The sequence below is a fragment of the Lactuca serriola genome, chromosome 8 (assembly GCF_051521515.1).
Source record: "Lactuca serriola cultivar US96UC23 chromosome 8, Lser_US96UC23_V15, whole genome shotgun sequence".
NCBI lineage: Eukaryota > Viridiplantae > Streptophyta > Magnoliopsida > Asterales > Asteraceae > Lactuca > Lactuca serriola.
Genome location: NC_136415.1, coordinates 89,958,519 through 89,983,891, shown reverse-complemented (window position 1 = coordinate 89,983,891; position 25,373 = coordinate 89,958,519). Strand labels below are relative to the sequence as shown.

Below are 25,373 nucleotides of genomic sequence, written 5' to 3'. Positions count from 1 at the left end.
TATTTGTAGATATGCAAAAAATTTATAATTTTATAAAATGAAATATAATTATAACTAAAACAAATACTGAAATTTATATAAAAAATAAAATTGTACAAACTTTTTCATAAATTTCTAAAAACTTCTTTATACACAACATTTGATTTTTATTTGTTAGTCTACCATCTTTATCTAAATCAACAATTTTAATCATTGTCTACTTTGAACTCTAGATAAAACAACGTACAATTGACCATGTGTAAAAACAGGATCCTTTAGAAACAAACCAACTTTTGATAAAGACTGTCCTTGACTCTTATTAAGTGTCATTGCAAAACACACAGCTAATGGAAATTGTCTTATTTGGAATTTGAAAGGGATCTTGTCTTTAGAAGGAGTTAAAGACATTCTTGGAATAAAAGTACAGTTTCCAATATTACTTCCAGTTAAGATAACTGCCTCGATAACACGTTTGCCCAAAGATATAACCTATAGTCTAGTCCCATTACATAAGCCATTTTTCTGATCAATGTTTCTCAATAACATAACTGGAACACCGATTTTTAAAATGAGCTTATGGTTTGGCAGACCTGAGACTTTAAGACCATTTAAAACATCAGGTGAGTATAAATTTGTATCAAACTTATCATGAAGAAACTCGGATTGGCATAGGCTATCTGAACTTAAGTATTCTATTGGTTCTCCTGGAAACAATGACAACAAACGATCGTTTATTTCTTGGACAACTTCATTCTTGGGAGCAATTATTGCTATTTCTTGAAAATAATCAGGAATGTTGAAGTTTTCCAGTATAGAAGGATATACAAAACTAATTAATGAACCTATAGGATCATGTGGATTAGTAATGAGAATATCTTCTGGAATATCAACAATTGCTTCACCGTCATTCGGACCACCAAGATTACCTTCTCCTATGTCTAAAAGCCAGGTTGCAAAATCCCTTATTTGTTTAATAGAAGATGGATCGCTTCCAACTGTTAACCTCATTTTTTTGGTTAATTTATGAACTTTGCATTGTTGCCATAAATAAGAAGAACTTAAAGAAGCATTAACAATGTTTTGTCTACTGCCACCTGAAACAACAGGTAGAATTTGTCTGAAATCACCTCTAAAGACAATCACTTTCCCTCTAAATGGAATATTTGAATTCGTAATAAGACGATTGTTTGAAGATGAAACAGAATCAGCATCTGGGTAAGGCATCTTTCCATATTGTTTAAGACTGGAATTGTTACGGAGTAAAGTTTGTTCTATCTCAAACAAAGTCAAGTTTTTAAGTTGATCTTCGTTTAGTGATAAACCTATACGGAAAATAATTTATTAATCAGAACATATAAAATAAATAAGTTAATATGATGTAAAATATAATTGGATTTATACTTAAATTGTATATGATAATCTTTTAATAATAATGAGATAAAGTTATATTACCTGGAGACTTTAATCTATGTTGTTGATTGTAAAGAATTCCATCTGATAGATATTCCCAAGTGTTTTGCCAAACTATCTCTGGTTTACACAAACTGTTGGAGAATAGCATCGTAGCAAATAAGAACCGTAGATAAAAACTAGATCCAGAAAGACTTGCTTCCTTAATTACATCGATGAATTCTTTGTCATCGTCTAAAAGCCAAGAGTATAACATGCATCTTTAAAAGAAGAACATAGTTCACCATTGACTGTGCGAATTTCTTCAAATGATTAGAACCTTTCACTTTATTTAAAAGAATTCTTAAGAAATATGCTTCTCCAAGTTTAGGTGAAACATAGTGAATTCTACCAACTGCATATCCAACTTTCCTTAGCTTCCAAATAAGATCTTTACGATGCCAAACAAACTTTGTAGGAAATTCAACATATGTCAGTTTTCGTGCTTCTTGACTAATTTCATTACACTTCATCCAAGATGTGAACATTGAAGAAGCAACAGAAGTTTGGTCAAGAACATCTGCAATGTCATCGTCTGCCTCATATACAACTTGTTGTTGATTGGGAAGATGAAAAGGTAGTCTAATCACAACAGGATATCTATAATGAACACCGTATTTAAAAATCCACCATGATCCTTCACATGCAGAAATATATCTACAATCATAGTATTCTTTAATTTCATCCACTGCATCATTGTTATCGGAATCATTATTTCTTGGGACCATAGATACAGTAGCTCTATCAGGACCCTTGTTTATATATTTAAACAAATACTTTCTGGAAGATCCCTGATTGCACCATTCAACATTAATGTGTGTCTGATATCTTTTCAATAGATATTTGTTATATGGAACAACATTTCTGTTATCTAACTGAACACCAGATTTTTATACAAAATGTCTATCATTTCTTCTCCAATATGTGACAACCCAAATTTATTGCCGTTACAAATCCCGTCTCACTAACGGAATTCGTAGTTATATTTAATGTTTCCCGTGATGTTTGGAGTCGTCAATAAACAAATATCTAGTTATTTATATGTCCTGACATTATCATAGGTAATTATAACTTGTAAGTGTTAACCCCGTTTAACTAAATAGAGTTATATTACTTTTCAACCACTTCACCCGGGTAAAAAAGTTTTAACCCCGTTAAACTTTAGCATCGGGTAGCCGTGTATCGGGTGCAATACCCGAGGCATATGAAATGAGAGTAAACACCATTTGAACACTCTTTTACCACTCATTCACTCTCTCTCACTACTTTCTCTCTCTAGACCCGAACCCGACTCCAAAACCACGAATTCCGGCTTCCAAACGTAAGAATTTATTCCCTATCTTATTCTAAACATACTTCATTGTATTTAGAGGCCAAAAATCATATAATTTAGGGGATTAAAGGGAGTTTACGGCCTAGGAAGCCCCTTAGGCCGTAAACACCTAAAACCTTGCCAAAAACCCCATTTTTCCTTCCTTTAAGCTTGTGTACTAATTAAGGGAATTACCTAGGTGAGTTTGGACATGAAAACTTAATATTTTGAAGCCTAAAAAGGAGTTTACGGCCCAAGCTTATGCTTAGGCCGTAAACACCCAAAAACCCTTGATAAATGTTTAGCTATGACCCTAGGAAATGTTTAAGACCATTAAACAACACCATTTAGAGACAAAAAGAGGAGTTTACGGCCAAGTCTAAGCTTGGGCCGTAAACACCCAATAATTATGCCAAAATGTCCCCAAAACTCCACCTAAGGTCTTCAAAAATTTATCTAAGGTGAAGGGAAGTGTTTTGGACCATTTAAACATCCATTTTGAGGGATTAAATGGAGTTTACGGCCCAAGCACAAGCCTGGACCGTAAACTCCCCAAAATGTCACAAAATGAGGGTTTTAACCCTCCAAATTTGTCCAAGACACTTGCTAGTAAATTAGGGAAGTGAAATAAGGCCTTAACTTGCAATTTTGGAGGAACACATGAGTTTACGGCCAAGCCTAGGGGGCTTACGGCCGTAAACTCCCAAGGAGTGGCCTTTGGGCCGTAAAATCCAAGGGAGTGAACTCATGGACTCCTCCACAAACCCCTCTTGGCCTTGTACCACTCCCGGGAACCCCTTCTAGGCCCTAAAACCCCGAATCAATGCTAGAATGCCCAAATACTTTAATGAAAAGCATAAAATGATTAATTTATTGTAAAATACATATTTCATATGACATTAGGGGCCCAAAAGGTGCACAAGTCGTTATTTGGTACAAAACGCTCAGTCGACACTTTTACCCGATTTATGCGATTTCAGGTGAGTTCATACCCCTTTAATGAACCTTTCAAATGTTTTATATGTTTTAGGGGGGGATACAAGTCAATTATACATGTTTAAGGAAATTCATACAAGTCATTTATTCATGTTACGGAAATTAATCACATGTGATTCACTATCCGTAGTTCAAATCACATGCGATTTACCACTATGTTTTATAAAAAGGATTTTCGTTTTCAAAACCATTTTGGATAAAAGATCAATCTTCTAAATGTTCCCTTTCGAAAAGATTTTTATTAAATAAATTCCTTATAAAATGTATCCTCACTAATATATTTATATAAACAAGGCTTGAAGGACTTAAGACCGATAGCTTGCCTTATTTCCTGTTCTTGTTTGATTGTGGGCTTAGGGTAGTTGTTATCCGTCCGACTGTCGTTGATTTCTTAGTTATATATCATATATATTAGTTTTGGATACGAGTATTTTCATTTCATTCGATGTTTAAACCACTAAACTAACAAGAATCATACGCACTAAGTTAACTATAATAGGTATAGTTAAGGCCACTATTACTCGCTATAGCTACTACTCTACACACTATAATACACTCTATAATGATACTATATACTAAAACGAGAACACACTGCGAGTATACAAGAGACTACTACACTATAATACTAGAGAAATCACTAATCAAGAGATAACACACTAACCCACTACGAGATACTCTATTCGCTACGCACTACGCCCAGAGTCTTCTGGCAGGAAGACGACGCTATATGTATAGATCTATACAAGGCAGACGCTATTACATCCCGACTGTTAACTTCAGTCCGAGCCGTACAAGTCCAGGGATGCCACTACTTCACTACATTGTGCATGACCGGGAAGGTCATGGGGTCCTCTATTACTCACACTATCGGTAACATATAAGAAATACACTATAACCACACTAAAATACTAAACAAAAAGTTAAAGTTAATATCCCGAAGTAAACAAGTATTTAATACTAAAGAAAGTTTGCACCACTATTATGGACTTTAGGCATAATCTACCGTATTGCATTACTTATTGGAAACTCACTATTATACTTTTACAATAAATGGTTTTCAAAGATGAAAATGATATGTTTCTTAAAGGTTTTCACTTACAACGTATTTCTGGAAAATATAGGATTTTCTAGGATTTTCTACCACTTATGATTGTAAAGTTGCAGCTTTTCATACTATCGGTTCTAATGCTTTTATACAAAAACTCACACTAAATTCTTATGAACTCACCAGCTTTATGCTGATATTCGTTTTCAAAATAACTTGTATCCTCAGGTCAAAGATAGACAGGTACAGGTGCGGCATTTTGGAGAAGGTGGAGCATACAAGATCCATCTCTTATTTTTGTAATACTTTTGGTACTTGTTAAACATTACAAAACACGCTTGTAATTAAACTCACTATGTAATGCAATGGTTGTATGTTTCTTGTTTTTACTATTATGCAATTGTGATGATACTGTACATGACGTCCTCCACCCCGAAACGTATTCCGTTGTTATCGGTTTTGGGGTGTGACACGATATAAGGGAAACCCATTTGAATCAACTGAAGTATGATCACAAAATTGCTTTGGAAAGTTTTTAGAACACTTTCTGTCGACCATGCATGGGCAATTCAAATTTTCAGCTCCACATGGACCATGAATCATGAACTCCTTGACAAGTGACTACAATTCTGGATCATCATCGATATTTGGAATCTCAGCCGAAATAATGGGATCGATATCTTCAACTGTTGGAAGCTTGCATTTAGCATGCATAAACAGACATACATGACTATGAGGTAAACCTCTTTTTTGAAATTCAATTGTATAAACCACTGCATGCAAAATATACAAATAAGATACAAGTTAGCAACAAAAATTTGTATGTATGTATATATATATATATATATATATATATATATATATATATATATATATATATGTTAAACTATAAATTTAAAAACTTGCTTGAACCTTGCCCAAAATTTCATTTTCCCTTAAATCTTTAATAAATGCATCCAACTTGATCTTAAATAACCTACATAATCTGGTCTATTTCTGGATGAAGTGGAGTGTCCTTAAGGAACCTTTGAAGTTCCGGCCATTTTGGATTACAAGTAAATGTTATGAAAAAATCAGGATATTCAAACCATTTACAGAGCGACATGGCATCCAAATAGTTTTGCATCATATAGTGTGCACCACCGGTAAATGAAGAAGGTAAGATCACACGTTGCCCGACGTTGGAAATATATGTACTCCCAAGTGCTTGCTGATTACGCAAATTCTCATAAGACTCACATCTAAGAATTTTTTGTTGGTTACGTATGAAAAATAGTCTCTCACTTTCAATCATATCCATCAACCAAAAATTGTTGGAACAACCTTTTTGCATTAAGAATCAGTGAGAACGATTGATCCATGTCTTGAATTCTATAAGCAAAAAATTCTCTCATTGTACAGGTTGGACGTTTGCTATTACTTGAAGATGTAATACCTCTATGAAGGATATCAACTCTGTAACCATCATCGCCATATGCAAATAGTAATGGATATTGAAAAGCAAGGTAAGAAGGATATAATTCACTGATACGTTGTAATAATCCTGATGAAGTTTGAAAAACAATATCTCTTTTTTCAATTGAATCACAAAAATCACCGACAACTAAAGCTGCAACCTCAGAAGAAGTTGGTAAGTTATACGTCCTTCCATCTTGTTTTCTTTTTCCAATTAATCTTAACTTCAAATTAGCACAAGAATTTTCATGAAGAGTGTCTCTTACCATCCTATAAGACTTGACCAATGCATTGTTCGAATCTAACATAACCTTCAAAAATTCTATAATTTGGAGATCATATGATGTTAAAGCTGCAACCTCAGAAGAAGTTGGTAAGTTATACGTCCTTCCATCTTGTTTTCTTTTTCCAATTAATCTTAACTTCAAATTAGCACAAGAATTTTCATGAAGAGTGTCTCTTACCATCCTATAAGACTTGACCAACGCATTGTTCGAATCTAACATAACCTTCAAAAATTCTATAATTTGGAGATCATATGATGTTGAAGTTAATGTAGAATCGCTCGTCGGACCACTGAAAATATTATGAACAATTATTTAATATTAGTAAAAAAAAATTAATGAATTGAAGTGCGTTATTAAAAGATAATTGCAAAAATATACCCAAAAGTTGTCGATCTATTTGAAATCTCGTTCTCCGTATCGTATATGTATAACTGACAAAATTTCGGTCTTGAACCATGTGTAGGTAAAAGACTTCTTATACTATGATAATTTTGACCATTAAGTTTGAATATGTACGGTGTGTTGCCTCTGTTGATGGATGAATCAACTTTGTCTCCCATCGATGTAAACGAAAGCATTGAATTGTAACGTCGAATGTTCTTCATGAAGTGTTTGCTTTTTGAATTTACCAATCTGTATAGATTTCGGTAGGATGACGATGCTTCTTTTAAGGATGGTAGTTCATCTTTGCCGTAACCACAACATAGGGAATAAGACGTATTGCCTTTTTTTTGCCCTCTAACCGATTCATCTTTCCATAATTTTGGATGACAAATTTGACATATAACAATCTGATCTCCATGATCAAAGTAATTTGTTGTATGTAAAAAATGTAAAAATTAATAAATCAAATAGAAAAAAAATTAGAAAAAAATTAATAAAATTAAAAATTTTGAATTATGATCACCTTTGGATATACCGTGGAAATATCTTCAATAATATGATCAACAATTTTTTCTTCATCTAATGTCAAGTCAAACATAGGTATAGCGGATATAGATTGAGTCTTCCTTTTTAAATGATGTTTTCCTTTTGGTAACTTGATTGATGAAGAATTTTAGATTATTGTCGACCGATTGTTGGAGGTTGTGACATTACCAAACACTAAATTATTTTTGTTAATAAAGAGTGGTGTTTGAAAGTTATTATTGAATATATAACTGCCTGAAAAAAAAAATACAGATCACAAGGTTAGCAATAGGCATGATTTATATAAAAAGTGAAGCATATATTTTTAAATAGGTGTATTTAGAAATACGTACCTTTTGAAATGTTAGAAATGGTGTTCTAACTTCTAACATCTATATTTGTTGAAGAAAAATTCTAAATTATTATGGAACGATTACTCGAGACCGTGGCGGTACCAAACAAAAATTATATTTGTTAGTAGATAGTGGTGTTTGAAATTTATTATTGAAAATATAATTGTCTGACAAAATTAAAATACAAATTAGAAAGTTAGGAATTGATATGAGTTATATAAATGTGACGCATATATTTTTATATTTGTGTATATAGAAATACATACCATTTGAATTTGTTGAAGGATGATTAATAATTGTATCTTGGTATAAAAATGATTTGACTGGGTTTATATTTTCCTTGTCTAAGGTAACATTTGTATAGTTATCTGTAGATATTAATCTTTGACGACGATTGTCTGTTATATAATAAGAAAAAATAGTTAGTAATAAAAGAAATAATATTAATTATTAAAAAAGAATAAATTAAAGAGTCTTAAAATTTTTATATTAAAAATAAATTTAAATCAAAACGAATATACTTACCGTTATTCGACATGTAAGAAGCATGTGTAAAAGATGAATTTTGAGGGGTTGATGATGTATGTAATATTTTGGATTTTTTATTATCCAAATATAATTTTCTAAGTTTTCTCCTCTCTTTAGCGTTTGTAGATTCTGTGGTGTTATTTGAACATGTAAAATAGTAGAAAACAATTTATTTGAACCTGCAAAGTTAAATATATTTTTATTTAAAGTTAAATGTATTTTTAAAATAATAATAAATAACATATTCAAAATAAATTATTAAAACATATAATTAGTGAAAAATAAATTAAGAAAAATATCGTATTGGGTATAATGAATAACATGTGCAATAGGTGTACGATGAGACAATGATGTGGTATATTGTTTTTTTGGATTTTCTGTTATCCAAATATAACTTTATGCTTTTTCTTCTCTCTCTAGCATCCGTTCCGTTCATGTCCTTGTTTGGTATGTAATGACAATAATAGAATATAGTTAAAAATAAAATTAATAATTTAAAAATAACTATTACAGACTTACAGTTAGAGACGATTAGTAGCTCATGTAATATGTATAAAAGTGAGTAATAATGAAATAGAAAATAATTTGGGGGTGGAAGAGGTTAAAGGATATTTATAGGATAATCATAATAACAGTTTGGAATTAGGTACCCGTTTACTGAACATTAACTCTGGTAAAAAATGATCATTCAGGACCAAATGGTCATTTTGCCAAAAAAAAAATGTATAATTTTAAAAAAACAAAAAAAGGGGTTAGATTAATAAATCGTAATAAGTATTAATCATCTAAATCATTCTTAATAAATAAAGGTTTTTTTGTCACATGTCAATCTCTCATTAATTTTGATACTTATCATTTTGTGGTATTTTTGAAATAAATATTATCCACTTGTTAATTTTTGGTTTGTTTCAATTTTTAAAATTAAAATCATATACTTATTTATGTAAAGTACTAAATATTATATATATGATATTAAATTGCAATAAATATGTATCTTCCTTATTTTAAAGTTGTACATTAAAAAATATTTTCTATTTACACTTTAATGTTTATTTTTTTTAAATCAACCTGTGTAATACACGGGTTTCACACCTAGTGTAATTAAATAATCAATATCGAAATGCACACATACTTTATACAAATCGTTAAATATTAGGTTTTTAAAAATCAATTTACTTTGCATATCAATTTAAATATTAGGTTTTTAAAAATCAATTTACTTTGCATATCACAGTTAATATGTATGCATTATTAAAAATTTAGATTGAAATTATTTCCCTTTCAAAACCAATAAAATCAATGGATTTATCATTTAAGTCTACTTTAATTAATTTAATCACAAAAAGAATGTTTACCCTGATTTTTTAATCACTTACTATAACAACTTCATATATGTCTTTTTGGGAACACGATGTAAAAGAGAAAACTGAGAATGGAACATACCTGCGACAACGATGGAGGCCCTTGTGCAGAATCAAACGGAAAATTGTGGAAAGAGGATCAAGTTGATGCGGTTACAGAACGAAAGCCGGTAAGTTTGGGCTAATATTGAACCGATGATTGGCTTCTTAATACACGTATTGAATAGGTAAAAAATTAGGGCTTTTTTTATGAAGATGAAATCTGCTTGAAGACAATAGGAAAAATTTCTCCTTATTCAATCATGAGGTCATAAGACCTCTTTATGTATGTGAAAAAATTTAAGATCCCGAATATCTCTCTGAAAAATTTAAGATACCGCTAGTGTAATTCGAATTTCGTATTTCATCATACCCTGAAAGAGGAGGATATGTTATATATTTTTGATTAATTAATAATTATTATTAAATTTTAAATTCTTTGTGTTTAAAAATATGGATGTTGTAGAGGCGACATTACCTAAAGTTCAGAAATTAAGTAACATGATTACCAATAAAGACCAGGAGGTTGATATTGCACCCACTAATAACAAACCAAGATTTTATGATGCGATTCAGATAAGTCATGAAGACGGTTTTAATGAAAAAATGGAGGAGTGTCTACAGATGACATCACCGGATTCAAACATCTATAATAAACCCAATCTTAATAAAACTCTAGAAGTGCTTCTAAATACAACAGATGTTGAGACTGTGTAAAGTTTCAGCAATGAAAACAATGATGCTATCTCATCTTCTAATCAGGTAATCTTCACCATTCTTTGTTCTAATACTAGTTGTGAAACCCGTATATTATACGGGTTAATTAAAACATAATGTTAAACAAGAGCGATTAAATGAAAAATTTATTTAAATTTGAAATATGAAATAAGTGAAAATTATGAAAAAAAAAACATGCAAAAAATAAATTAATTAAAATTATGTGTTTAATTGTTAGACCCGTGTACTAAACGATTAATTATTATAAAATGTTAAATACAAATGTTTAAAGTGTAAATTTATTTGAAATTGAAATTTCAAATTTGAAATTTGAAATTAATAGTTATTATAGTATGTTTAATTTATGGAAACTAAATTAATGATATAGTGGAAATGAATAATGAAGTAATTGACAAGTGGAAAATAAATATATTTCAAAATTATGACAAAATGACACGTGGCCAAATAAATAAGAGAATGACAAGTGGCAATAACATTTTTATTTATTAGGGTAGATGGCAACTTCCACTATCAGTATCAAGAAATCTGATGTGAGTTTTTTTTTTATTAACTACTCAAATCATGTTCCAGGATGAAGATGCTGCAAACTCCAAAATCCTTTAGTCATAGAAGATTGGTTCCATTCTTGGTGAGTGTTTCATGGGATGATTCAGGTAATATTTTACTTAAGTTAGTTTCATTTTTTACAAAATCTTTGCAATCCATGTTGCTAATTTAGGTCAACTTTTATTTGGGCGTTCTGAATAGGTGCTTCAAAAAGCAACCAAATTTCATAACCTTAGAACACTTCAGAGCAAAACCAACAACCGCCAACACCATCTTTGATTAATCAAAGATATTATTGTGGATGAATCTCAAAACACTGCAAATGAGAAAATAGATTCTCCGACTTCTACATTGACTCCAATTGAAACATCACGATTCATATTTTTATTCAATTGTATTTTTAATTTATTTCTTTCATAATTTGGATGCATATATCTGGTTTAACCTATTTTTTTAGATATGTTTAATCTTTCAGGTTTTGACAAGGTTTCAAACAACTGGTATACTTGGAACCAACAACCATGATAAGTAGTTCCTTATTCTTCCACCACCATCCATATTGTTGGTTTACAATTTACGTAATCATCAATTCAGTTCACTTTTGAGTTTTATTGTGAAAAAAAAAAGTTTGTAACCCGATTATGTCATTACCCCTTGAAATATTTACCCAATTTCGCTTATTTCTATGAATTTGCACAAAAATTGACACTCTAATGCATACTATTCTTAGTAGTGAACGAATGCTTAATTGTCTGAAATTGAATGTGTCTTCCATCTATACATTGCTAAATTTTAATTTTAATTTTTATATGGTGTGTGAGTTGAAGATTACTAACTTATCCAATATTTAGAAAAAACATATAAAAACTTATCCCATGGATGAACAATTTATTAAAAAGTGAATATTTTTATGGTCATTCATTTTCTATATAAAAAACAGTAATGTTCATTGGTTTTCACTTTTAAAGAGATACCAATGCATACAAATATTGAAAACTTAGTTTTCATATCAGTTTTTAGAGTTTTTACATTATTTTTTTGTTTATATATTTTTTAAAATTAAAATTCAATTTATTACACATGTTTTTCTTTTTATGTTACTATGTATCATTAATATTGTATTTATTTTCCTTCTTTATCTTACTGACACCTCCATTTGAAGAGACATTAATCAATGTCTACTCATTACTTCCTCTAATCACTAAACTTGGTGATGAATATACGAATTGGGAGAATCTTTACACCATGGATAAAACACATAATCAAATTATAAGCGATCATATACATGTATGTTTATTTATTTTATATTAATTCTCATCATGTGCGAATCCAAGATTAATGTTATCAATAACTATCCATTTTAGGGATAATATTATGAATGTAGCATGAAACAACCATTTTAAAAATAATAAGAATTCAAAGGAAACAAATGTTTGAACAATGAAAAACCACAATGTGAAAAAAACAGAATGAGAAAATTAAAAGAAGTAATTGTTAATGTAAATGCAAAATGGAATACCAATTCAATTCCCCACCAAAAGATAAATCAATCATTTTTCTCCAACTTCACCTTCAACAACTATTTTCCTGGACCATCTGGAGTTATTTTTGGAGTTTTTGTTGATGATAAGTGATCATTAGACTCCAAATCAAAAACTTCTTTCAGATTTCTCTTTAAGATTGGTGTTGTCGTTAAAGTCTTCATCGGGCTTGTTGTCTCGTTTTTGTCGAGAGCGGAAGGAATAATGTTATGGTCCGTTCCAGAAATTGCATCCTAATAAAATTTAATCATATAATATAATAATTGTAAAAATGGAATAGTTTATTAGGGAATATGTGAAAATGTTAATATGTAATTAACCTTTGCATTTTTGATATCTTGAGATTGCAAATCGGTTGAACCAAAATCTAACGATTGTTCATTAGAAGGCTGTATGTTACAAAAAATTGTCAATAAAATAATGTACTAAAAAGTAAAAGAAAATATAAATAAAAAACAATAAAAAATTAGTAATTTAATAACCTGTGAATCGTTCAACTTATTTTGAAGTTGTTCTATTATACTCGCATCCTCACTGATTCTAGCAACTAGCAATACCATACTGGTTGTTTTTTTTTTCACATTGAAATTTTTAACAAAAATTTTAAAGGTCAATTTCAAACCTTTCAATTCATTTATCTCACCCGGATAGGAATCAAGACTGTCTCCACACTGTAATTAAAAATAATAAAAAAAATGTTTAAAGTGATTGTATATAAGAATATTATTTTGAGTATGATTAAAAAAAGGAAAGTAACCTCAATAGTTTTTTTTAACCAACTCTTTTGCTGATTGCTTCAACAGATACTTTCCATCTCTCTCAAGCATGGTTAGGGTTAGAGTTCCAGTATTATCTTGCACACGTATAGGAATCATGAACCTATAAAAAATAAATTCGAAATCAATATTAAATTTATGATAAACATGGATTATTACATAGTTAATTATAATTGAATTGTAAACTAACAACCTTGGAACAACGAAAGTAGTATCTTTTGTGCAATCTCCATTATGACATATATAAGATTTGGTTTGTTGATCATCACTTCCATCTGATGGAACTGCTTTCCCAAAACAGTTGGTACATGCTTTATAATACCATTTTTTTCTATAAAATTCCCTTTATAGTGCCCACTATTACGAAACTACATTTCTACAAATAAAAGGTATGTACTTTAAACATACATACATAGCACAAACATAAAAAAAAAAGCACAAGCACACAATCAAGAAATTTAAAACCAACAATTTAGATTGAAAGAAACAATAAGACATCAAATATCTCAACAGGTTCCCACACCTTAGAGATAGCATTCAACTTATTTTTTATCATGAAATCATCATATTCAGAATGTTGATTGGATGGAATAACTGAAAATGTATTTGTAGATGAATATGGACCATCATCTCCATCCAAACTGTTATGTATACAAAAAAATATATTAGTCACGTAAAGTATAAATGTACAATAAACACAATTATGCATAAATTACCTTTTGTTGAAACGAATAATTTCATCTATGTGAGAGTTAATGAACAACTTTGAAGATGTAAAGTATGTGTTTACACTTGGACGATCTATAAAGAAAATATATAAAGATTAATTTGATCATGACAACATAAATATTAATAACATTAATAACATAATCAATATACCTCTGAAAACATTAATCTGGCCAAATTGAAGAATAACAACGATACGACGATTATGTGGATTGTTATGTATGTACTCTTGCATCTTGTACGCATAATCGCCCCACAAATAGACATGAAGTTGCAAGCCTCTAAAAAGTAAATTATTTATCAAAAAATGATATATTAACATAATATAATTTAAAATTTTAAAAAAATTTAAAAATATAAAAAAAAAAAAAAAAAAAAAAAAACAACTTTGCATCTTCGATGTTGATGTTGAGCTTATGTTTTGATTTATCTGGATTATCTCGTTGTATCTCAGCAACTGCGACAATTAAACCCATAACATCTATAAAAAAAAAGGAAAATGAAACTTGTTTTAGGATTTGGAAATCATTTTATTATATTTAAAGATATAATGATATGTACTAACCAATAGATTTATCTTGAGGATGGGCAAACGATAAAATGTTTTGATAATCAACAAATGAAAACCCAAACTCATGTCCAGAAAAATCGTTACACTCTGTAACAACAGTTTGTGGGATGAATGTGAGTTTCTGATCTTGAGGAGTTAACTTAAAAGTATCTATCTTCAGTGCTGCAAACTCTGGACCTTTGATGTAAAATGTCATGCCTTCCTTTACTATATTTTTGAATCGATATATGTTTCTTTTGGAGACCGTTGCTTGAATTTTGTTCCCCTAAAAATATTTAATACAACAATAAAAACTTTAAAAGTAATTAAAAATAACGAAATATGTGTAAGAAATATGTAAAATTAATTTTTGGAAGGTACTTTTTCATCCATTAATATCATTTTAATTGATCAAATTTCATTTTTTTTTGTAGAAACACATTTGATGCAATAGGTTTATGACATGAAGCTTGAAAGTCAAGTCATCTCTGGTTACATCCAAATCAGGTATGAAGGTGAGATTTGATGCTGCCATTTATCTGCAAAAAATAAAACTGTTAGAAAACTAAAGTTTTTGTTATAAAACCGTTAGAAAAGAATAATATGATGATAGAATATGATAATAAGACAATAAGATAATAAATAATATTACATTGCTATTCGAGTAAAAGAATGAAAAAATATTATAAGAATCGGATTCTATAAAAAGGAGAAGAAGAAATAAATATTATAAGAATCGGATTGTATAAAAAGGAGAAGAAGAAATAAAAAAAAAATAAAAAAAATAGAATGAAAACTTAACAAATGTTGATTAAAAATGTTCATCCTTTTTTTCATTTGTATTTGAGTCAATATATATAGGCTGTAGGGCCTTCAATAGAGTAGAATTTTGATCAAGTAGGATCACTTTATATTTTTTGTATAATCCTATTGAACATGAAGTATGATGTAGACATGGTACAGATGCATGAAAATAAGTGGATGCATGAATATAAGTAATGATAAATGATAAATTGGACAATGGATATGGGGTTCACATTAAGAATATTTCAAACAGGGATAGTTGGCCGGATTTAAAATATTATACATGATAGTAGTGTATTTCATCACTGGACCGGTAATAACTTCTGGACGTTTTTCTTATAAGGAAATTCATAATAGTAGTGTATTTCATGATGTAAAAATTGAAAGAATATAAAAAGTCAAGTGATGAGTTTTATTCATACATGTAAAAATCAGATTACAAAAGAAGGAGAAGAAGAAAGAAATAAAATAAAAAAACAAAATGAAAACTGTTAAATGACGATGGTTGAACTTGTTCATCCTTTTTTCTTTTGTTTTTGAAATATCAAATCGAATAAGTATAAATAGGAAACTGATGGGTTCTATTCATACATGTAAGAATCGGATTGAAGAAGAAGTAGAAGAAGAAGGAATTCAAATTAAAAAATCAAAAGAATGAACACTGATAATTGATGATGTTACGCTAACCTGATGATTTTGATATTCTGTGACAGAAACTTTTGTGAATGAAAGTGAAGTTCTGTATAATTCTGTGGAAAGAGTTAGATGATGATATTGACGATACTTGATGTATAAAAGTATAAAATTTAGCCTATAAATCAGGAATCAGTATCAAATTTAGTTTTATATTGATTGATATTGATATTGATATTTAGTGATTATATGCCGAGAAATATTTTGAATTGATTCAAATTCCGGTAATTTTGGATGTTTAAGATATTTAGGATATAAATCAGATTTTAGTGATTATATGTCGAGAAATATTTTGAATTGATTCAAATTCTGGTAATTTTGGATGTTTATGATATTTAGGATATATATTTTAGGATATAAATCAGATAAAATAACGAATTCTACATTTTTAATTTCAGCATATATTGTTCCTATTTTTATGCATGTAAACTCCAGCGATTTTTTTTCTTAATTATGCTGATAATTATGTTGATATGTAGGGTTTTGAATGTGAAAGAATTCTGCTGTGATTATATGGGCGGGAAAAGAAGATGTAGAATAATGGAGTAATGACACATGACATTATGTTGTGCTAATAGTTGGACAAGTGACATTTAGTAGAGTATTTTATTAGGTAGAGAGATTTTTGAAATATCAAATCGAATAAGTATAAATAGGCAACTGATGAGTTCTATTCATACATGTAAGAATCGGATTGAAGAAGAAGTAAAAGAAGAAGGAATTCAAATTAAAAAATCAAAAGAATGAACACTGATAATTGATGATGATACACTAACCTGATGATTTTGGTATTTTGTGACAGAAAGTTCTGTGAATGAAAGTGAAGTTCTGTAGAATTCTGTGGAAAAGGTTAATATTAAGATGATGATATTGACGATACTTGATGTATAAAAGTATAAAATTTAGCCTATAAATCAGGAATCAATATCAAATTTAGTTTTATATTGATTGATATTGATATTGATATTGATATTTAGTGATTATATGCCGAGAAATATTTTGAATTGATTCAAATTCCGGTAATTTTGGATGTTTAAGATATTTAAGATATATATTTTAGGATATAAATCAGATTTTAGTGAATATATGCCGAAAAATATTTTGAATTGATTTAAATTCCGGTAATTTTGGATGTTTAAGATATTTAGGATATATATTTTAGGATATAAATCAGATAAAATAACGAATTCTGCATTTTTAATTTCTGCATATTTTGTTCCTATTTTTATGCATGTAAACTCTAGCGATTTTTTTCTTAATTATGTTGATTATGCTGATATGTAGGGTTTTGAATATGAAAGAATTCTGATGTGATTATATGGGCGGGAAAAGAAGATGTAGAATAATGGAGTAATGACACGTGTCATTATGTTGTGCTAATAGTTGGACAATTGGCATTTAGTAGAGTATTTTATTAGATAGAGAGATTGTATTATACCCAATGCATGGATATTCACCTAATATATTATTAAACGAAAACTCTTTTACTTATTTGAAAATTTCATAACTTTTCAAATTCATTTTAAACTACTATATTAAATTGTTTATATTCTAGTTTTGATTATTACCCTTCATTTTTAACATAATATGCTCATTATATTAATTTTGATAGGATGAAACACATTATCATGTTTAATATTATTACTTTATAATTATTAATATAATGCTAAATGTAAACATAAATCGAATCTCAATATATTTCTTTTATAAAAAACAATTTGAAAATAATGAATATTTTCCAAAAAATAGCTTTTTAATTAATTTAAAACAATAGCATTTATAAATAACATAAATTAAAAAATACTTCAAGTGATCTTGAAAATAATAAGTGATATTTGAAATAATAATCTTGATAAAAAAAGAATGGTCGCCTTGTTAATTTTAAATTAGTTAACCGCAACAATAAATAAAAACAAATAAAATTAATTTAATTTAATTCACATACAAGCTACGGATAAATGTCATTGATGATATGTTCTTAAAAATATCTATCTATTCATTAAAAATAGTAATATTTAGAATATTTAGATATAAAACATTAATCAAAAAGCAAAATTATCAAAACTATTTGAACACAAGCTATTTTACCTTGAAAAATGATTGATATATGAAATAATAATAATGTTCAAATTTTTAAAGAACTGCTAAATAAGGTATTTTTAAATGGTTTAATCAAAATAATAGTTAAAAAATAATACTAACTTAAAAAACCATATGTTATTTTATTCGTACACAACCTATAGATAAACTTCATTGGGATAATATGATCTTAAACGCAGTAAAGATAAATTGATTATCCATAAATAAAATTATTTTTATATATCAATATGAATATCTATTTGTATACGATAAAAAGTTATGAATTTTGATATATTCGAGATTTTCTTATAAAAAATAAACATAAAAACAAATAAACGACGTGAACTTTTTGCTATAATCCGATATGCATACATCCAAGTAAAAAATCTAAAATCCAGTTTTGGTCCTTGATATTTTTGATCTAAGGATTGTAATTAGTTTATTTGTATCAAATATAAAATAGTATCATATTAATGATAATGATAAAATTTAAATATGTTAATAAATAAATAAAAAAGTATCATGTTAATGATAAAAAAAACAAAAATTGGATTATCAATACAATAAACTTAATTAATTAAATTCATAAATGCAAAACTTAAATTAAATATTCATTTCGTCCCAAAATTATTGTCCACAGACAAAAAACACACGAATTAAGAAAACATCAATTACCACTCACTTTATACAATAAAATGACAATTTTGTCTTTACTTTGCATTTAATGTTTTATTAAGTGTTTAGCTTATTAAGTAATAATGAGGTGATATTTTGATAAAAATGTTACTCCCTCCGTCCCAATATTATTGTCCATAGACAAAAAACACACAGATTAGAAAAAGTATTAATTACCACTAACTTTTATAATAAAATGAAAGTTTTGTCCTTACTTTGTATTTAATGTTCCATTAAATGTTTAGTTGGTTAAGTAATAATGAAGGGGTATTTTGGTAAAAATGTTATTTATTTTTAGAAGTAAACTATTATTTTTGGACAAACCAAAAAAAAATAAACTAAAATTTTGGGATGGATTGAGTATTTATTTTATATGTGGACTCTTATTTTAAGACAAACCAAAAAGGAACGATGGAGTGATAACTTTAATTTTGGGAGGGAGGGTATAAATAAATTTAAAAATATACTATTTTTAGAATAGTTAAAAAAAAGTCGCATGTTATAAAGTAGTTGAGATTTCTACGGCATTCCGAATATTTATTAATCTAGTAAGTAAATTGGTCATTTAATTAATGTTACTTTTAAACAGGAATCATTTTTTGTAATATGTATTTAGTTTAGGGACCATCTTCTCTGATTGAAAAACTCTTGTGTAACTTTGTCTTTCGTAGAGACCATTAGACTAATTATGAGCTGAATATACTCCTCTCCCTCCCCCTCCCCCCCCTCCCCCCCCCCCAACAAAGACACCACACACACAAACATAAAAATGATAATAAATAACCACCCCTTTATTTTATTTTTAATGTTTGCTGGACAGGTTTTTCTTCTGCTGTTCACGAGGTTCAAAGGTGTATTGACCGATGTCAAAATCTAATCTCCACCATTCAGATTCAACATCTGCAAATTATGAAGAAACTGGTAAAATTTCAGCTCAAGCAAAATTCAATCACTATACAAATACCGTGCATTGCTACCAAATTTCCAAAAAATCTTCAAATCGTTTTATTTTTATTGTTTTATCATGGATGTTGTTTCAGGACTTCAATCACATTTGCAAGGCCTCGCATGTGACTTATACTCAAAAATGTCATTATATGCTTACATAAATCTGCAAAAAAAAATAAACTTAAACAATTAAAATTATCGCAAGCAAACAATGTAATGTAACGTATGAAATACATGCTAAATATAAATAATTTCACAAAAATGATTAAAAAATTTACGTTAAAATGATGCATAAAAATCAACCTAACAATATCTTATATAAGTACCACTTTTGGAAAATAAATCGGTCATTATTAAATATTTATTTATTTTAGGAATCATTTTGTCTATGCATTTCCTTAAAAAAAAAAATAAGGTCCATTTATGTAACTTTGCAAATTCTATAGGGATTACTTAAATAATATTATAAATTATATTATAGTAGTATATACTAATTAAATCACAACATTCTTATGAACAGTAACTGACCCCAGGTACCCTTCATCGGGTGACCTTCATCTTCATCGGGTTACCTTGTATAGTTAACATTTTTACTTCCTGATCCTTCCAACCCCTAATCGGTACCTCCACCGCTTGCTTCCTCCTCCACCTTCTCTCTCCAATCGCTGTGAATGTTGGCAACCACCAGACGAATGTCACCTTCACTCCAATCGCTGTGAATGTCGGCAACCACCAGATGAATGTCACCCCCATCGTTTCGTCTACACGTCTTTTCTCCTAGCACAAATACACCGATGTTCGCTAGCTGGTGGTGCCCAACAAAAACCCTAGTTGTTCATCGGCTTGATGTTCGGATTTCAACGAATAGGAAACCCTAAATTTGACTGCTTGCTAATATGGCTAAAGGAATCACTATCTTTTTTCTCTGGGGACTCGAAGAAGCTAGCAGAAGGTCCATGGCAACGATGCTGTCATTGGTTGATTTTTATTCGACCTGGTCGCTTCTTTCCTTTAAAGAAAACTCCATGTTTTTTTCTATTTTGTTCATAGGCTTAGACGACATTGAAAATACATCAAAGAAATCGAACCCTAGATGCCAATGACGCAGATGTCGACCTTTATTGTCCGTCATTGCAGTCGTTTGCCCCCTTCTGTTTTGGAAGCTTCCCCTACAAAAGATGTATCATCCGGTTCTGATTGCTTTGGGGGAATTAGCACTCGACTTATTGGTAACTAATAAGCTATTTCACCTTTTATGTGTTTTTTAATCTATTGAAGTTATCTGCTGCATCTCACCTTTAGTATAAGGGTTTCGGTCGAAATTACCCTTCAACTATTTAACATTCAACTATTTAACATGTACTCATTTGGTCACTAAACTTTTTTTTTTTTTAAACCCATTTGACTTTCAAGTTTGTGTCCATAATGTGGTCCCAAGATTATTGTACTAATTGGCCCAACTTTTTTACAAAATTTGTTTTATTTTCTAATATATATATATATATATATATATATATATATATATATATATATATATATATATATTCTGTTTTTAACAAAATTTTCTTAAAATTTGGTTATGTATTACTGTTTTATTTCAACATTGTGTTTGCATGTTTTTCTACAATTTTGTTTGCAAATATTCTTCTAATTATCCATGTGTGCTATGCATACTATTACTATGTATCGTATCATTTACTATAGTTTGATACGTTCATGAAAAATAAATTAAAACATTTTTAATAATTACCTTTTAAAGATGTATGTGTATTCCTTCTTTTAACTTTTATTGATGTTATGTTTTTCATAATCATAAATAACTCAACAAACATTTTAATTATTTAATGTTAACTAGTGTAGTCCCCATGCTCCGCATGGGTCAGAATAATTTTTGTTTTTTTTTGTCAACTGTTGAAGTTGTTTTGAGTGGATGAATGTCAAACATTCATTAAACATTCATTAATTTTAGTTGTTTCAAATTTCACAAAATGCAGCCTCCCTCCAAGGATAGGAAAGCTCCTCCTGCCATTAGTAACTCCAAATCTCTCCTTCATGGACTTCTTTCTTTTGTCATTGAATAATCTATCCTCACGTCTTGTAAAATAAACTAACCTTATGAGAGACCCTGATACAAATCGTTGAAATTAGATCATATTTACAACTACAAAGGCATTCAAGAAACACAAAAGAGCAATCTTGTAAAATTACAACTAAATTAAACTAAAAGAAGAAAATTTACCTCCAATGTCTAAAGCCAATTGTGACATATCATCAGATCGATTAGGCAAAAGAATGGTGGGATCTCTTTCTTCAAAATCCCCTTGAATAAGCTTTGGCCTTGAAGTTGATCCGTGAATTGAATTTGCAACAGGTGGAACCATTTCTTTTCCTGTATCTTCTACCTCTTCTGAGCTACTTTTTCTCATATATGTTCTTGGTGGCTTCATTTATATTCATTGCTAAATTCAATGTTATCACTTTCTCCATCTAACCAGCTCCTAAACAGGTCAATAGCAAATTGGATTCCTTCGTTGCTTCAATTCATATACTAACACACAATTCAGAAATAAATTATTCAAAAAGCTACACATGCGAAGGCACCAAAGAGGTAAAACCAAACGAACAAACGTTCAACGAACAAACAACAATCAATAATTGTTTAACATTGCATGCATATCAAATCACGTTATCAATACAAAATTTAGTTAATTGTTATAGTGAATGGCTAAAAACATATACACTATCATCACATGGGTATACAAATGAGTGGAGAAAAGGAAAGAGTACAAGAAGTAGAATAAGGTTTGTGTCTTATTTGTAATTGTGAAATAATTGTTGATACAAATATAGGATGGTAATTGCCTAATTGGTAAATTACTCTGTCAAATGTCCAATGCCCCTTAACAAATTATTATGCTTACATGGATGTTGAACTACTTCTTCTCTTTGCAGCCATCAAAGATTTGCACATTAACATCAAGAAAGCAGATATTGTAAAAACTTCTGCACATGACGTAATAAATCATTTCCTCATTTTTTATTCAACTAAAAATTGAAAATATATGTTTTTATTTTCACCACTAATGCAACCTTTTATTCTCTTTTTTTTTGCAAATCTAAAACCCGCTTTATATAATTATGTTGTTTTGGTAAGGAAGAAAAAAAAGAACTTATTTTTACAAATTTCTTTTGATCCAAGTTTTTTTTTACTAAGTTTGGTGTAAACCTTTTTTACAATTTTTTCCCAACTTTTTTTTAACTTTAGTTTTATATTCACATATTTGTTTTTCTGAAATTATATTTTTACATCTTTTACACAAAATTTACATATTTTTTACAGGTTTGCTTCCACTTTTTAATTTCTTATATTTCTTGGACTTTGGGGTTTTTGTAATCGATTGAACAGGCTTCTTACTCACACATTTGATTTTGGAGGATCGTATTGGACAACAAGAGTGGTAAGTATTTGAATAACTAAAATTCAGAAAAACATTTTTAACAATCAAACTTGTATGTCATGAGATTTAATTTGTTTGTGTTGGAGTTGGTTTTGATATGGGACTTGAGGATTGACATGTTAGACCACAAGGGGTTGTCAATGATACAGTGTTTGGTCAAATAAATATTATAGTCCACAAAAGGTTACATTGTTTTTAAGAAAACTTGATTTTGATAAGGATGCTGGTATTTATTTGGCTTAATCAAGATGTTTGAATTTATTAATATAATTTGAATAATACAAATGGACTGGAACAAGTTTCTTGAATTAGAGTATGAGAAGGTGATTGATTTCTACATATGTTCGCAACTGATGTATTTGTTCCAGCAATCTCCGAGACCAATTCTTTTGCTTTTGCATGTTAATCCTATTGGATTGTATGTTTTTGTTGTGTAATTCACATCCAACCCATGCAAAGCATGGGCACCTACACTAGTTATACTAAAAAAACAAGATGACAGGACATGCAAAGTATCACACAACTTGTAATGTTATATAGATGATATATAGGTATATAACCAAAATAATATATCAAATTAACTAAAAAATATATAAAAACCAAATTTAAATAATTAGCATTAAACTAACTTACAATATAATTGTTAAAAGTAAAATAAAGTTTTAAATTATATATTACTATAAGAAATTCCTAAAACACTTATAATGGCAATGTTGTTATAAAAAACAATAAAATAGAACTAAATAACTTGTTATAGTATTAAACCTTTTTAAAATTGGAGAAAACCTAAATGCTGCTAACCAACTATGTTTCCAAATTTTGTGTATGAAGTGCACCATTTTCAACCTAATTAACTACAAATTCTTAAAAACAAGGCCCGATGGATTTAAATATCATTAGGAGACATGTGTATTTTAAGAGTATGTTAGATTTTCGTTTCGAAAAAAAAAAAAAAAAATGATGTTGAGAAAAGGCACGCAGTTACCTAAAAAAAAATTTATGCATTACCGTGATGTATGTTAGACCATGAATATGTAAATATGGCCCATCAATTTATCATAAATGTCAAGTGTGACTTGATCCCAAATTTAGTGTAGATCGCATCAAATCACAATTAATAAGTTACGATGTGATTTACTCAAAATATTTGTACTTTTATTTGATGAATAGTGCATAGGAATCTCGACAAATGGCCTAAAACCAAGTTAAATAAAACGTTTTTCGACAAACTTTTGTAGCCACATCGAATGGGCCGAAGCCCGAAGTCTTGATGCTTAAGAATTTATTATTTACAATTTTTAGGATGTTATTGAAATTGATCATCTAGAAAAAAACAAAATCAGAGTTATTAATTAAAATAAATTATTTATTTTAAGAGTATATTTTATGGTAACCATCATAAAATATATTAGAACTTATAATATATTAATAAATCATGAATATCCTCCTCTCAAAAGTTCATCCTTACAAATTGTTCCGGTGTCATGCAACCCAAATGAACCATGCTACTCTCGGGTCAAATACATACCAATTATAGTTATGAGTTTAGACACTAAATCCAACAATTTTGTCATCTTGCCCAAAAGACAAGATTTGCATTCATCACTTGCCCTTAGGTCAAATGATTCCAAGACTCCATACTTTTGGAGTTGGGAGATGCATTTCTTGTTAATGTGCCCAAAACGACAATGCCATAAGCATGCCTTGTTTAAACCATTAGACGAATCAATGTGAAATAAACTATTGCCTAAGCTATGAACACAAGTCACATATTTATATACACCATTACAAGGTAAAGTTTCAAATATAAACACCATTTTAATAAACTAGAATTAAACCATTTAAATGATTAAAAGAGTAGTGAAAACTTTGTCTAAACAATTCATGAAATAAAATAATGTTTTGTGTCATTTCTGACAAATATCAACAATCAATTGAACTAATCCTAACATCACTACTAAGCACAACCTGATAAGTCCCAATCTTGGTAACAGGAGAAGATCGTATATTTCCCATGATCAGATTCATCCTCACATGCTCCACCTCCTCACTTTCTTTTAGCCCCTACAAATCAGAACAATGTGAAAACTGTTGGATTAGTGTCTAAGTCCATAACTATTTTGGTA

General features: G+C 29.2%; 2 protein-coding genes and 1 long non-coding RNA gene across 3 annotated transcripts; 1 reads left to right on the top strand and 2 right to left on the bottom strand.

The window, feature by feature from the left end:
• Positions 1 to 468: 468 nt before the first annotated feature.
• Positions 469 to 2,156, bottom strand: LOC145067147 (uncharacterized). The gene is made up of 3 exons (XM_079014348.1): positions 1,709 to 2,156; positions 1,432 to 1,623; positions 469 to 1,301 (listed from the first exon to the last, which is right to left on the bottom strand). Exons 1-3 carry the CDS (start codon positions 2,154 to 2,156, stop codon positions 469 to 471), a joined length of 1,473 nt encoding a protein of 490 aa, XP_078870474.1.
• A 7,578-nt stretch (positions 2,157 to 9,734) lies between these two features.
• Positions 9,735 to 11,710, top strand: LOC145069778 (uncharacterized). The gene is made up of 4 exons (XR_013689678.1): positions 9,735 to 9,844; positions 10,180 to 10,475; positions 11,022 to 11,104; positions 11,199 to 11,710. It is a non-coding gene; the product is annotated as an uncharacterized LOC145069778 (long non-coding RNA).
• An 866-nt stretch (positions 11,711 to 12,576) lies between these two features.
• Positions 12,577 to 14,807, bottom strand: LOC145067146 (uncharacterized). The gene is made up of 9 exons (XM_079014347.1): positions 14,606 to 14,807; positions 14,428 to 14,521; positions 14,194 to 14,321; positions 14,031 to 14,115; positions 13,803 to 13,955; positions 13,315 to 13,417; positions 13,021 to 13,209; positions 12,859 to 12,927; positions 12,577 to 12,771 (listed from the first exon to the last, which is right to left on the bottom strand). The coding sequence occupies exons 1-9, from the start codon at positions 14,805 to 14,807 to the stop codon at positions 12,577 to 12,579; spliced, it is 1,218 nt and encodes a 405-aa protein (XP_078870473.1).
• Between the last annotated feature and the right edge of the window lie 10,566 nt (positions 14,808 to 25,373).